Raw genomic sequence first — 10,885 nt, 5'->3', positions numbered from 1 at the left:
AGAGTTTCGGGACGACGCGTTTGCGTCATCCCAGGTACAGGGGTCTGTACCTGTTGTAATCTCAACAGTTCCGCCTGTTGAGAGCCTTGCTGATTCAGCAAGGCTACTTTTTCCTTCATCTCGTCAAGTTCATGTTGTATGAACTTGGCGACGGTTGAATGGAGGGCATCTCTGTCTAAGTTGGACAGTAATGCCAGGATTGCATCGTTTCCTACGGATGAACTCATTCGTTCAACCGCACTCCTTTCTATATCACTTAGAAAGGAGTAGCTTTCAGGGGAAACGTGATGCGTATTCCCACTACCATCTAACATGTCCATGTTAAATGTGGGAAATGTGGTCCTTGGACGGACTACAAAGTGCTACCAGGTGTAACGGGGCACTGCGACTTGTACTGTTTCAGTACAAGTCCACTTCACACTGCTTCAGTTGTGAGTGGTGCCTTTCGTTAGGTGACGTACACTGTACGTATAGAGGAAGACTTCTCTTAAGACAAGTTAACTTAAGAGGGTAAAATGAAAACTGTATTAATATAGTTAAGTGTCTCTTAATCTATCTTTGTAAATGCTGACTTAACTATAACCTAATACTAAACATGTAAATGAATTCTTATCTCTATCTTATCTTGTAACTCTCTTTGATTACTTCTACAGCTGATTAGTCTGCGGAATAAATAGATATAATGGCCTATACCTATTTATGGATAAGAATTCAGGATATTACTATATAAAGTAATATCCTCCAAACATTATCTACCTTTTAGATAATATATTAATTAACAACCTTTAAGTGTTAATTTCATGTAACGATACACCCCGTTACAGGTGCCCAATGCGTACGCAGCTGTTCTAAACTCATGCCAACACGATTGCTTAAAGGCGCCGATGGTGTTCGGCCCACTATCAAACGCCGGCGATTGTATTCGCCTTTAGGCATACGTCTTATTACGGTCATGTAGATAAATGACAGAGGGGCTGTCTTCATTCATCAGTGTCCATATATTTATAGCCGGAAGTATCCTTCAGAAGCGTTTAAATTGATTTTTAATAGTTTTTTGTATTATTGGTACCAATGTGTACTATCGATTTTGTCCAATTATACGCCTCTACTAGCCTGGCGTTTGGTTGGTTGGGCTTACGTGCAATTTATCGTAAGGACCCACTGTCTGATCTCCTTCCCGCCCAAGTAAAAGCCCTCAGAATTCGGTAACCATGGGTCGCATGCACTCTCACGGCAAGGGTATGAGCAAATCTGCTCGCCCGTACAAGCGCTCGCCACCTTCATGGCTCAAGGTTTCGGCTGAAGATGTCGAAGACCACATTTGCAAGTTCGCAAAGAAGGGTCTCACGCCATCGCAGATTGGTGTCATTCTGCGTGATTCGCACGGCATTGCTCAAGTAAAGAGCGTCACGGGCTCGAAAGTGCTTCGTCTATTAAAGAAGAACGGTGCGTCTGCCATGGTTTTGGTCTAAATACTTGGAAACATCTAACTTGTCATGTTCTTTCATTCGTAATCAAACGTGCTCGGTATCACCTGACGTGTGGATCTGATGGCTTTATATTGCCTCTCTGCTTACCGTGGGGATATGCGGGTACTCTTCATTATTTGATTCAACAGGTCTTGCCCCAGAGCTACCTGAGGATCTTTACATGCTTATTAAAAAAGCTGTGGCTGTCCGTAAGCACTTGGAGCGTAATCGTCAGGATAAGGACTCGAAGTTCCGTCTCATTCTTATTGAGTCGCGTATTCACCGCCTCGCTCGTTACTATCGCAAGAACCGCAAGCTTTCGCCCAACTGGAAGTACGAGTCGGCCACCGCTTCGACGCTTGTCGCTTAAGCCTGTGGAGACATCGATGCTAGCCTAGGCACATATGTCTTAGTGTCAAATTTACTGGGTTGATCATTTTCAGTGACTTGTGTCCTCTATTTGTCCTTCTATTCAATATTGCCACAACATACTTCTCAGTAAACAATTTGCTCCCAATTCAATAGAGGAAGCAAGGTTTCTAATTCCCGCAAGCTGAGTTTTTCACGAAAGTCTTGCTAACGTTAAAAAGTTCGGGGGTTAAGCATTTTAATTAGATATTGTAGACGTCAAGAAGCTCGTCAAAATTATTATTTTGATTGAAAAAAAAAATTGAGCTTTTCTCCTTCTATTTAATGTTGAAAATACATGAGAACTAAAAATTATAAGTGCAGCATAAATCTAGTTTTCGTAATTATCAAGTTCAAAAGCGGCACACCGGCTACCAGTTAAGCCCATTAGTAGTTTCTTGCTCCTGTTCATACTCTATCTCGACATACGGCCCTTTAGGCCTTTTCTGTTTCTTACTAGGTTTCTTTGGAAGCGCTGGTGCTTGACGTTTTTTAACGTGGGGAACATCAACGTCCTCACTTCCAGACTCGTTGCTGTCTCCTTCATCGTCAACTGCAAAGTTATCTGCAAAATCCTCCAGGTCGCTCTCTTCCTCGTCAAAGTCTTCGACGTACTCAACCTGCCCGGAAACCTCGTCCTCTTCTTCCTCGTCTTCCTCAATTTCATATTCGATCTCTTCTTCGCCTTCGCTTTCCTCCTCCATCGTTTGGCGCTTGCCTTTGTCAGCCAGCACCTTTGAAAATTCGCGCTCTGGGAAATTATAAATATCGCCGTACGTTCCTTTCTGAAGACGCTCCAGCAGCTCTTTTTCGATAGAATTGTCAAGCTTGGCCGCAACCATTGCCTTCTTTTCACGGCGTTTCTCACGACGATCAATTTTCTTATTGATCACTACAAGTTTGGGTTTCGTCTTGAGTGTAAGCTTCCGCATACGCATGAGGTATTGATGAATCTTCGTTAGTCTCTGTTTATTCTTGTAAATCAGTTTCTTTGGCCAAAATTGCAATTGCTCGTCAATTTGGGCGAGAGATTTGGTATAATTTCTGCTGAGCTTCACCCGCTCCCATAATCGATTGGGTGTGTGTGCGCGCTCAATTGTCTTCATGTATAGGTAGCACACGCCATCTTCCTCGCGTATAGTGGCATACCGACTGTTAGCCAATGGGCATGCCGACCGATGGCATAATCCCGTAACGTTATACGGGTTACTGCAAAACATAGCCCCCGTACCCGGTAGTCTGACATATTCGCAAAAAGTGTTGTAAATGCCAATTCTCACGGCTAAAAACAATGCAGATGCAGACGTACTTGCTTTTGAAGGAGCAAAATTGCTTCGATATGACGCCCCAGATTACTTCATCGTGCTGCATCTTGACTCACGGAGCGGCAAGAAGCAAGGACACACAATTGATGAAGTCAATTGCTAGCAACCAATAAAAAAGTGTCATAATTTGCTAGCAAATCAAATGATGAGGCGTATACGTATACAAAAGTGGTATTTTCAAGTTTTTTTGAACAACAATTGCATTGCATATTACATATATCTTGCGCTCCGATTGCAAGTTTGCATTCCATCAAATAGGGTTATCTGTTGGTCACTCATTTACTCTTTCCTTGAATATTGCAGTCCATAGACTGTAACCTTCAAATAATTTTCGAGTTTTTTCTCGCTGTTGCTGTGAAAAAAATTGTCACCTTATAACTCTTGGTGGTTGGCCAATTTCACATTGCACAAAAACTTGATATCCTCAATCAGGCCAGTAAAGTCGAGTTTGGGACTATAGCGCTTGTATGGCGTCCCGTCGGGGCTAATTAGAAACTGCGCATTGCACGAAACATATGCAACTACGTGAGAAACAATAAAGTAAGAAAGCAATTCACTTGACATACCTTTTCGAAATTCCAGCTGACATCTGCGCGCGTAACGGGCATCCAAATGAGGCGCATCGGGTGAGAGAAGACGCCGCTGGGTGCAGACATTTCGTCAAGCAGCGTGCGGTCGCATGGGTAGGGCAATGTAATCCGTAAAAAGTTAAAAAGCGCATGGGCATTAGCCCCATTGACCTCAGTTTTCTCAGTCAGATCAAAAGCTGGCTCAAATCCCTTGCCAGGGCGGATGTGTCGCAGGCTCTGATAGATCTCCTCGCCATTAAGGTTTTCTTGATGGCCAAATTGGTTGCACGGGCATCCAATGATAACAAGCTCCGGGAAACGCTTTGCCAGCTCGTTCAGCTGCATATAAGCCTTGGTTGTAGAGTTGCAGTGCGACGCAACATTTACAATGAGAATAGGCTTGCCAGAGTAGTCGGCCAGACGTATAAATTTGTAGCCCGTAAGCGAGCGAAACGAAAAGTTGTGCGCCGTTTTTCTGTGTTGAGTTGCATTGGAAGGATTGGAGGCGGAGACCGGTACGGCAACAGCCATCGGTAGGTTGTGGTACTCCTGGCTCCGAGAAACTGGGCGCAATATGCCGTTTGCACAAGTCTCGATGTTATCAGCTGTGCTACCGTTAGCGGTTGCGGCAGCGGCTTCGTCGTTTGCGGTCTCGCAGCCAAAGCCTGATGGAAGCTTCATCACGTGCGATCGCTATTGTTCACGAGTGATCTCTTTATCGATTATTCGGTTTTACAGGCTTGTCGAAAACGTGATGTTAGCTAAATTATTGCAGTAAATGGTTTGAGCTGCTGCTTTTTGTCAAAATGGAACCTTCTTAGCAACACGACTGACGATATAAAGGAAACTGGCGCTTAGATTGGGGCGGGCAGAATTTAACAAGCCGATGACTCTAAATTACGACGTGCATTGAATAAGGGAAATCGGTATGATTACGGGAATTGAGCGTCTTGTCGTCAGTATTTTTACCTCCGCGGCAGCCGCGTAGTCTTCAAGTTGAATAGGTTTTATGGTTTTTGACGACTAGTATCATTTAGGCAATGCAAAATTTCGATAACCAAAGTTGGAAAATATTGTACAGGACTCATACTTTCGATCAAAGAACTAATGCGCTGCGGCGCTATGTTCGTAATCTTTATCTCGTCCCACTCCACTGTAATGAGGCACAAAGGACACGATGCATCTTAATCACTATTAAGGGTTACATTTGCGCTGGTATTTTAGCCCGCAACTGGGGTCTGTCAGGTGTGACCACTGTCCCTCCAGCAGCACTAAGTTAACGGCTTTTTAGCATGTATCAGAGCATTTTAATTACTTACGATCAAAGCAATAATTTGCTGCTTGCGGCAACGAGAGTTGAGATTTATAAGTCGTAGAGCACAATTTTTAACGCGGTCTAAGGAACAGTGGAACGCGAGATTTGTCGCGGCTTCTCAGGAGATCGATCTGCCGTGAGAATGCGCCGTGATTGCTGCCTTTAGTATCAAGATAGGTTATAACAACATTAAAATAAGTCTAAGAATGGATAAATACTCCGAGTGAATGAGGAAAGAACAATGGCAACGTGCATAGCTAGAACTAAAAGGAAAATACTGGCCAAGAAAATTCCCAATAAATAAGACGCTACGTTAGGCTTCGACAGAATGCGCTGACAAGTCTACACAAATAGGCATGAGCGATTTTTGTGAAATATCATACAAGGCACAGACACAGCAACTCTGTGCTTTAAGCACTACCGCCAACACACGACACATAAATAAAAAATGTGATAATCAAATGCGCTTTCATTTAACGGAGCTAAGCAAAAAGCTTTCATTTAAAGGAGCTAAGCAAAAAGCTCAATATTCCATCGTCAAGGTTGCGTGCCATAAAGCAAGTTGTAGATGGTAAAAAGTCGGATCAATCAGATAAACGAACCGGTTCAAGCACTTGTCAGCTATTCTAGGTATTGACGACAACACACCCACAAGAAGTACCTCCTAATGGTACGGCAAATTGATCAGCAAGCTCAGGAACCGACTGAAGTTTGACTAATATCATTTGTTGTCGCTTAAAGCCAGCATACGTAAATACAACGCGAGCTCCCGCCACCGTGATGCCACCATGGCGATCCTTTCTATTATACATGTCAGGGATTTCCACTGGTGGAATTACGTATTTTCCTTCCGAATCAGATTCACTTGGAACCTTTATCACGTCAGCGTCATCACCATACGTAACATATAATGTTTCAGCCATTCCTTTCTCGGTTGACTGAATCGCTGGCAAGGGAAATGACATCATATTTGGTTCAGTTCTGCTCCTCGGTTGACGATTCAGGTATTTCTTAAGTCGATCACGTTTTCGATTTTGCGCAAAAGACTCGGGTAACTCGCTTATAGGCTTCAATGCTGACACAAAATCTCTCTGGACGACTCTGCCGAAGCGACTGCTCGCACATCGATGCGCATGGGAGGTTTCGGCGCCGGAGGATGCACGATGCAATCCACGAAGAAGATCTTTCATGTGACGATCGATGTGTAGCAGTAAAATGGTAAGAGGCTACGTGAGCAGATAAATGCCACTTGCGAAGGAGCTTTTCAATAAATGAGGACAAGTTTGTCTAAGTGTTGGAAAGCCTCTCCCAAAATTTATTTTGATGGGGTTGAGATGTCTGATGGTCAGCTATGTGCGGTAAAAAAGCGTATGTACCCAGAAATAACCAGACTTAAGCCGACTAAGATCAAAGTTGGCCATGCAATGTAGCTGCAAGATGGTAGGGAAATTGCTTCAATTGTTCGCGGTGCCCGTATGTTTGCTTCCTATAAACTTAAAGAGAGGGTGTAACTAAATGTAAAGCATTTTCAAATCAACACAAATAATTTGTGCGAAAAAGTTAATCAGTTCTTGTACTTCAACATAGACTATGCAACGCTGGACATTAATACATACATCCATTAAAATTCAAATAGCAATGCCGTATTTTGGATGCTGTAACGGGGTGGATCGCTACATGAAATTAACACTTAAAGGTTGTTAATTAATATATCATGTAAAAGGTAGATCATATTTGGAGAATATTACTTTACATGGTAATATTCTAAAAGCTTATCCATTGGTAGATATAGACCATTATATCTACTTTGTCCGCGGTCCAGTCAGCGCTGGACGCGCGCAAAGAGATAGATAGATAGACCTTTATTACATGTTTTGTATTAGTTTTTAATTACGTCAGTATTAAAAAGATAGAAACAGAAGAACTTAATTATATTAAATACAGGTTTTAATTAACCCTCTTTAAAGCAAGTGTTTTAAAGAGAGTCTTTCTCTGCACGTTTAACTGTACTTGAAGCGACGTGAGGCACCACTCGCACTGAAGCAGTGCGTACTGAAGCAGTACAAGTCGGCAATGCCCCGTTACACCTGGTAGCACTTTGTAGTCCGTCCAAGGGCCACAGTTCCATCATCTAATATAGACATCTTAGATGATAATGGAAATACGCATCACGTTTCGGGTGATAGCTACTCCTTTCTAAGTGACATAGAAAGGAGTGCGGTCTAACGAATGAATTTGACCGTAGGGAACGATGCCATCAAGGCCATACTGTACGCTTTGGACGGAGATGCCCTCCATTCAGCCATCGCCAAGTTCATACAACATGAACTTGACGAGGCGAAGGAGAAGGTAGCCTTGCTTTATCAGCAAGGCTCTCAACAGGTAGAACTGTTTAGGTTACAACACCTGTTCCTGGGATGACGCACACGCGTCGTCCCGAAGCCTTAAAAATTGATATCTTTGAGTAAAGGGGAATCGAAGAAGACTCTCTCTTAAGATATATTGTCGAGTTGGACGATGCTATAAGGGCTCGTCGCATCGACGAAGAGCAAATGCAAGTCGCACTTGCTTAGTCAAATTTGGCAGGCCTTGCCAAAGCTTGGGCACTAGGCCTTAAGTTGCGCGACACATATGTCTTTGGGTCGTTAGAGGCTTTTAAAACCCGGCTCAAACAGACGTTTAAACCGCCTAGGGCTGAGTTTAGAGCTCGATCAGAGCTTCTGAAACTTAAGCAAGGCAAGCGTGATGTTTACGCTTATGCCCAGCACATACGACTCTTAGCGAGTTGTGTCACAAATAACCCAGTAAATGAACACACGTTGATTACGGTGTTCATGCAAGGTCTTACGGATTGTCCTGTAAAGACCCATCTGTTCCGCTTGGAACTGGATACGCTTGAAGAAGCAATATCCGTAGCGGAACAGGAGGAGTTTAGCTTGAGACAGGCTCAAGCTAGTTCGTCATCATATCGTCCTCCAAGACGACACGCACTGGGAGTTCCAAAACCTATGGATCTTTCTTATGTCGAAAGCGAAAAATTTCGCTTTTTCAAACAATAAGCGATTGCAGAAATGCAGCCGTTGTCAAAAGTTAGGACACTACGCCCATGAGTGTAGTGCTCCACGCCCAGTACCGAGAGGTACTGAACGTAACTATGGACCGAATGCCAAAAAGGTCAACGGTCGTGGGTCTGACGTTGTTGCGAAATCGCAACAGCGAGGCGGACCGCCAAAAAATGGACGGGGTCAGTAGGGGCGCAACGCCCTACTGATCCAGCAACCTCAAGAGAATTTGCAAACCTTTTGACAAAAGTTGCTCCAGACACACAATCATTTTGTGTCTCTGCACCTGGCGATGAAGTATCCCTCATCACCTTGAAGTTAAAAGAGACAAATTACGTTTGTCACTTAGAGCCCTAGTTAACTGTGGGGTGTCGAATAACTATATTCGTCGCCAGTCGCTGGAGGGTCGTAGACTCAAATATGTTGAGCGCGACGTCCCTAAAACGAGGATGAAGGTGCGTCTAGCGACACGCGCATCGATAACAGTAATGAAACGCGTAGTAAAATTTTACTCAGTCAAAGGTCATGGTGACTCGAAGTACGAGTACCTGACAGATTAGGACGATCAAAGGCACGTCTAAACGAGTGATCTTTGGATCAATTCCAATTAAAGAGGACGGGCCTTCGAACGAGGTGTTCGAGGTCGTCAAAGACGAAATTGTGGAGGCATCCTCAGTTGAGGTGCTCTGGCAAGTCTTTGAATCTGCCGAGGAGATAGTAAATTTCCCGGAGATGTCGTGGAAACTGTTCCTTGCCGAATGAAAGGAAGGATGAAAAGGAAGCAGAATGGGTTTAGTTAAAAGAAACAAGATGATGTGTTTACATCGGAGAAGCAATCTCTTGTAGAACAACACCGGTCTTGGCATTGGCAGACGCGGATAAGCCCTTAAGCGTCGTCAGCAATGCAATCAATTTTGCCATCGACAGCGCGCTCATGCAGAAGGATAACGACGGCGTTGACCGCGTCATCTTTTATCAGTCCCGGCTTGTAAATGCCGCGGAACTGAATTACCCCGTGCGTGACAAAGAGCTACTTTCAATAAAGTATGCTCTTGTTAAGTTTCGTAAGCACCTACTGGGCACCGAATAATTTGTGGTTTATACGGGTCACGCGTCACTGCGGACCGCAATAAACTCACCGCACCGCTCGCCTAGAATGGTGAGATGGCTTGCATTCTTCTCTAAATTTAATTATAAAGTTGAATACAAGCCGGGTAAGTCGAATGTCTTGGCTGACGCTGTATCGCGTAGACCAGACTTCGAAATAAGATACCAGGAAAGTGTGTCAGGAGCTAAATCACAATTTCAGCCGTCACCGTTGGCAGCCATGATGATATATCACGTGACGAGCACATTAGCCTCTTAAATAAAAGTGAGCTACAGTCAGGTCGACCATTGTCGCCTGCTGTCGGATCACTTTGGTAGACGAAAGGTAACCTTTCCGTCGCACTTAAAATCTAAGCTAAATCGCTATAGCTACAGCGGTGGCCTCTTATGGCATCAGCTGTCACTTTGTGATTCCTTGAGAATCAGAAAAATTAATAACATTAGTTTCTGTACAAGCTAAGACTATGTGCCTCATACCACAGACCTCAAGCTGATGATCCTTCACGAGCTCCACGATGCGCCATCCAGTGGGCATCTAAGTCATGAAAATACATTTTAACGAGTGAAAGAGAAGTTTTGGCGGCCACACCTATATAGATGGGTGGCCAACTATATTCGCTCTTGCGAAAGTGGCAGTGCATTAAGTATGCGCCGTCCAGCAGTGCGCCACTGAAGCCGCTACCGATTCCAACCAACCGGTGGACGTCAGTAAGCCTGGGCTTCATCTTTGGCAAGCCGCCCGATCATAAGAAGATCTTGAAGCTTAGAAGGCCAATAATCTACCGGTCGGACGGGGCTCGTCGTCTTTGTAGACAGACTAAGCAAGATGGTGCATTCAGCACCATGTAAAATATTGATCACAGGCAAGGAGGCAGCTCTCTTGTTTCTGGATCATGTTTACCGACTACACGGGATGCCCGAGTTCATTGTATCGGACCGGGATCCACGTTTTACGTCTGGTTTTTGGCGACATGTGTTTGAGCTGCTAGGTAGCAACTCCGACATGTCGACCGCAGATCATCCCTAGACCGATGACCAAACAGAATGGGTCAATCGGGTCGTGGCGGATGTCTTACGTACTATAGCAACCCCCGAAGAGTTGAGCAAACAATTGCCCTTTGTAGTGTTCGCTATAGATAACAGTGTCCACGCCAGTTCGGGTGAGACACCGTTTTATATTAACGGACTGCGCCATCCTCGGACGCCAGTCTCGTTTGTGGGCAGCCCGAGTCTTAGTGGGGTACGGCCTCTCACTATTCTCGGTGCGAAAGAAGGGCATACTTTTGTCAATATGACGATGACCCACGAGTGAATGCATTCAACGACAGAAACTTGCCCTAGTGACCCGGCCAATTCAGCAGTGGTCAATCAAAATACGTCTTATGATCGACCTCTCGGCGGTATCATAGGCGAGCTTGATGTTAAAACTGTGAGCGAGGCTCAACGCTTTGTGGATGAGCGATTAGCCATCACACGTTAAGTCCGTGACGCAATGGCAAGCGCACAGGACAAGCAAAAAGAATATGCGGACCGAAATGGTCGCAAAGATAATGAACGCTTTAGAGTAGGTGAAAAAGTACTCTTAAGTACTGCAACTCTACCTTAAAAATGCAAGTGTCTGTACTACCTG

The 10,885-nt window shown here is 44.4% G+C and overlaps 4 protein-coding genes across 4 annotated transcripts; 1 reads left to right on the top strand and 3 right to left on the bottom strand.

Annotated features, from left to right (window-relative positions):
- Positions 1-1,161: 1,161 nt before the first annotated feature.
- On the top strand, positions 1,162-1,911 carry CCR75_003520 (uncharacterized protein). Its single transcript, XM_067961614.1, has 2 exons — positions 1,162-1,446; positions 1,619-1,911. Exons 1-2 carry the CDS (start codon positions 1,212-1,214, stop codon positions 1,837-1,839), a joined length of 456 nt encoding a protein of 151 aa, XP_067821109.1. The 5' UTR covers positions 1,162-1,211; the 3' UTR covers positions 1,840-1,911.
- A 190-nt stretch (positions 1,912-2,101) lies between these two features.
- Positions 2,102-3,284, bottom strand: CCR75_003521 (uncharacterized protein). The gene is made up of 2 exons (XM_067961615.1): positions 3,187-3,284; positions 2,102-3,116 (listed from the first exon to the last, which is right to left on the bottom strand). Exons 1-2 carry the CDS (start codon positions 3,246-3,248, stop codon positions 2,249-2,251), a joined length of 930 nt encoding a protein of 309 aa, XP_067821108.1. The 5' UTR covers positions 3,249-3,284; the 3' UTR covers positions 2,102-2,248.
- An 82-nt stretch (positions 3,285-3,366) lies between these two features.
- On the bottom strand, positions 3,367-4,961 carry CCR75_003522 (uncharacterized protein). Its single transcript, XM_067961616.1, has 2 exons — positions 3,769-4,961; positions 3,367-3,697 (listed from the first exon to the last, which is right to left on the bottom strand). The coding sequence occupies exons 1-2, from the start codon at positions 4,450-4,452 to the stop codon at positions 3,575-3,577; spliced, it is 807 nt and encodes a 268-aa protein (XP_067821111.1). The 5' UTR covers positions 4,453-4,961; the 3' UTR covers positions 3,367-3,574.
- A 438-nt stretch (positions 4,962-5,399) lies between these two features.
- On the bottom strand, positions 5,400-6,054 carry CCR75_003523 (uncharacterized protein; the record flags this gene model as incomplete). Its single annotated transcript, XM_067961617.1, has 2 exons — positions 5,400-5,428; positions 5,748-6,054. 2 exons carry the CDS (start codon positions 6,052-6,054, stop codon positions 5,400-5,402), a joined length of 336 nt encoding a protein of 111 aa, XP_067821110.1.
- Between the last annotated feature and the right edge of the window lie 4,831 nt (positions 6,055-10,885).

The sequence above is a fragment of the Bremia lactucae genome, linkage group LG5, assembly GCF_004359215.1.
Source record: "Bremia lactucae strain SF5 linkage group LG5, whole genome shotgun sequence".
In the NCBI taxonomy this organism is placed as follows: domain Eukaryota; phylum Oomycota; class Peronosporomycetes; order Peronosporales; family Peronosporaceae; genus Bremia; species Bremia lactucae.
The sequence above is the reverse complement of the archived record's forward strand: the minus strand, read 5'-3'. Positions and strand labels throughout refer to the sequence as shown.

Bases quoted from the DNA above. Each gene is read 5' to 3' on its own strand.
- CCR75_003520 (XM_067961614.1), top strand. From the start codon at position 1,212: ATGGGTCGCATGCACTCTCACGGCAAGGGTATGAGCAAATCTGCTCGC. The intron at 1,447-1,618 runs GTGCGTCTGCCA...TTGATTCAACAG, and splicing joins TCGTCTATTAAAGAAGAACG to GTCTTGCCCCAGAGCTACCT.
- CCR75_003521 (XM_067961615.1), bottom strand. From the start codon at position 3,248: ATGCAGCACGATGAAGTAATCTGGGGCGTCATATCGAAGCAATTTTGC. The intron at 3,117-3,186 runs GTACGTCTGCAT...CGAATATGTCAG, and splicing joins TTTTGCTCCTTCAAAAGCAA to ACTACCGGGTACGGGGGCTA.
- CCR75_003522 (XM_067961616.1), bottom strand. From the start codon at position 4,452: ATGAAGCTTCCATCAGGCTTTGGCTGCGAGACCGCAAACGACGAAGCC. The intron at 3,698-3,768 runs GTATGTCAAGTG...TGCAATGCGCAG, and splicing joins TCAGCTGGAATTTCGAAAAG to TTTCTAATTAGCCCCGACGG.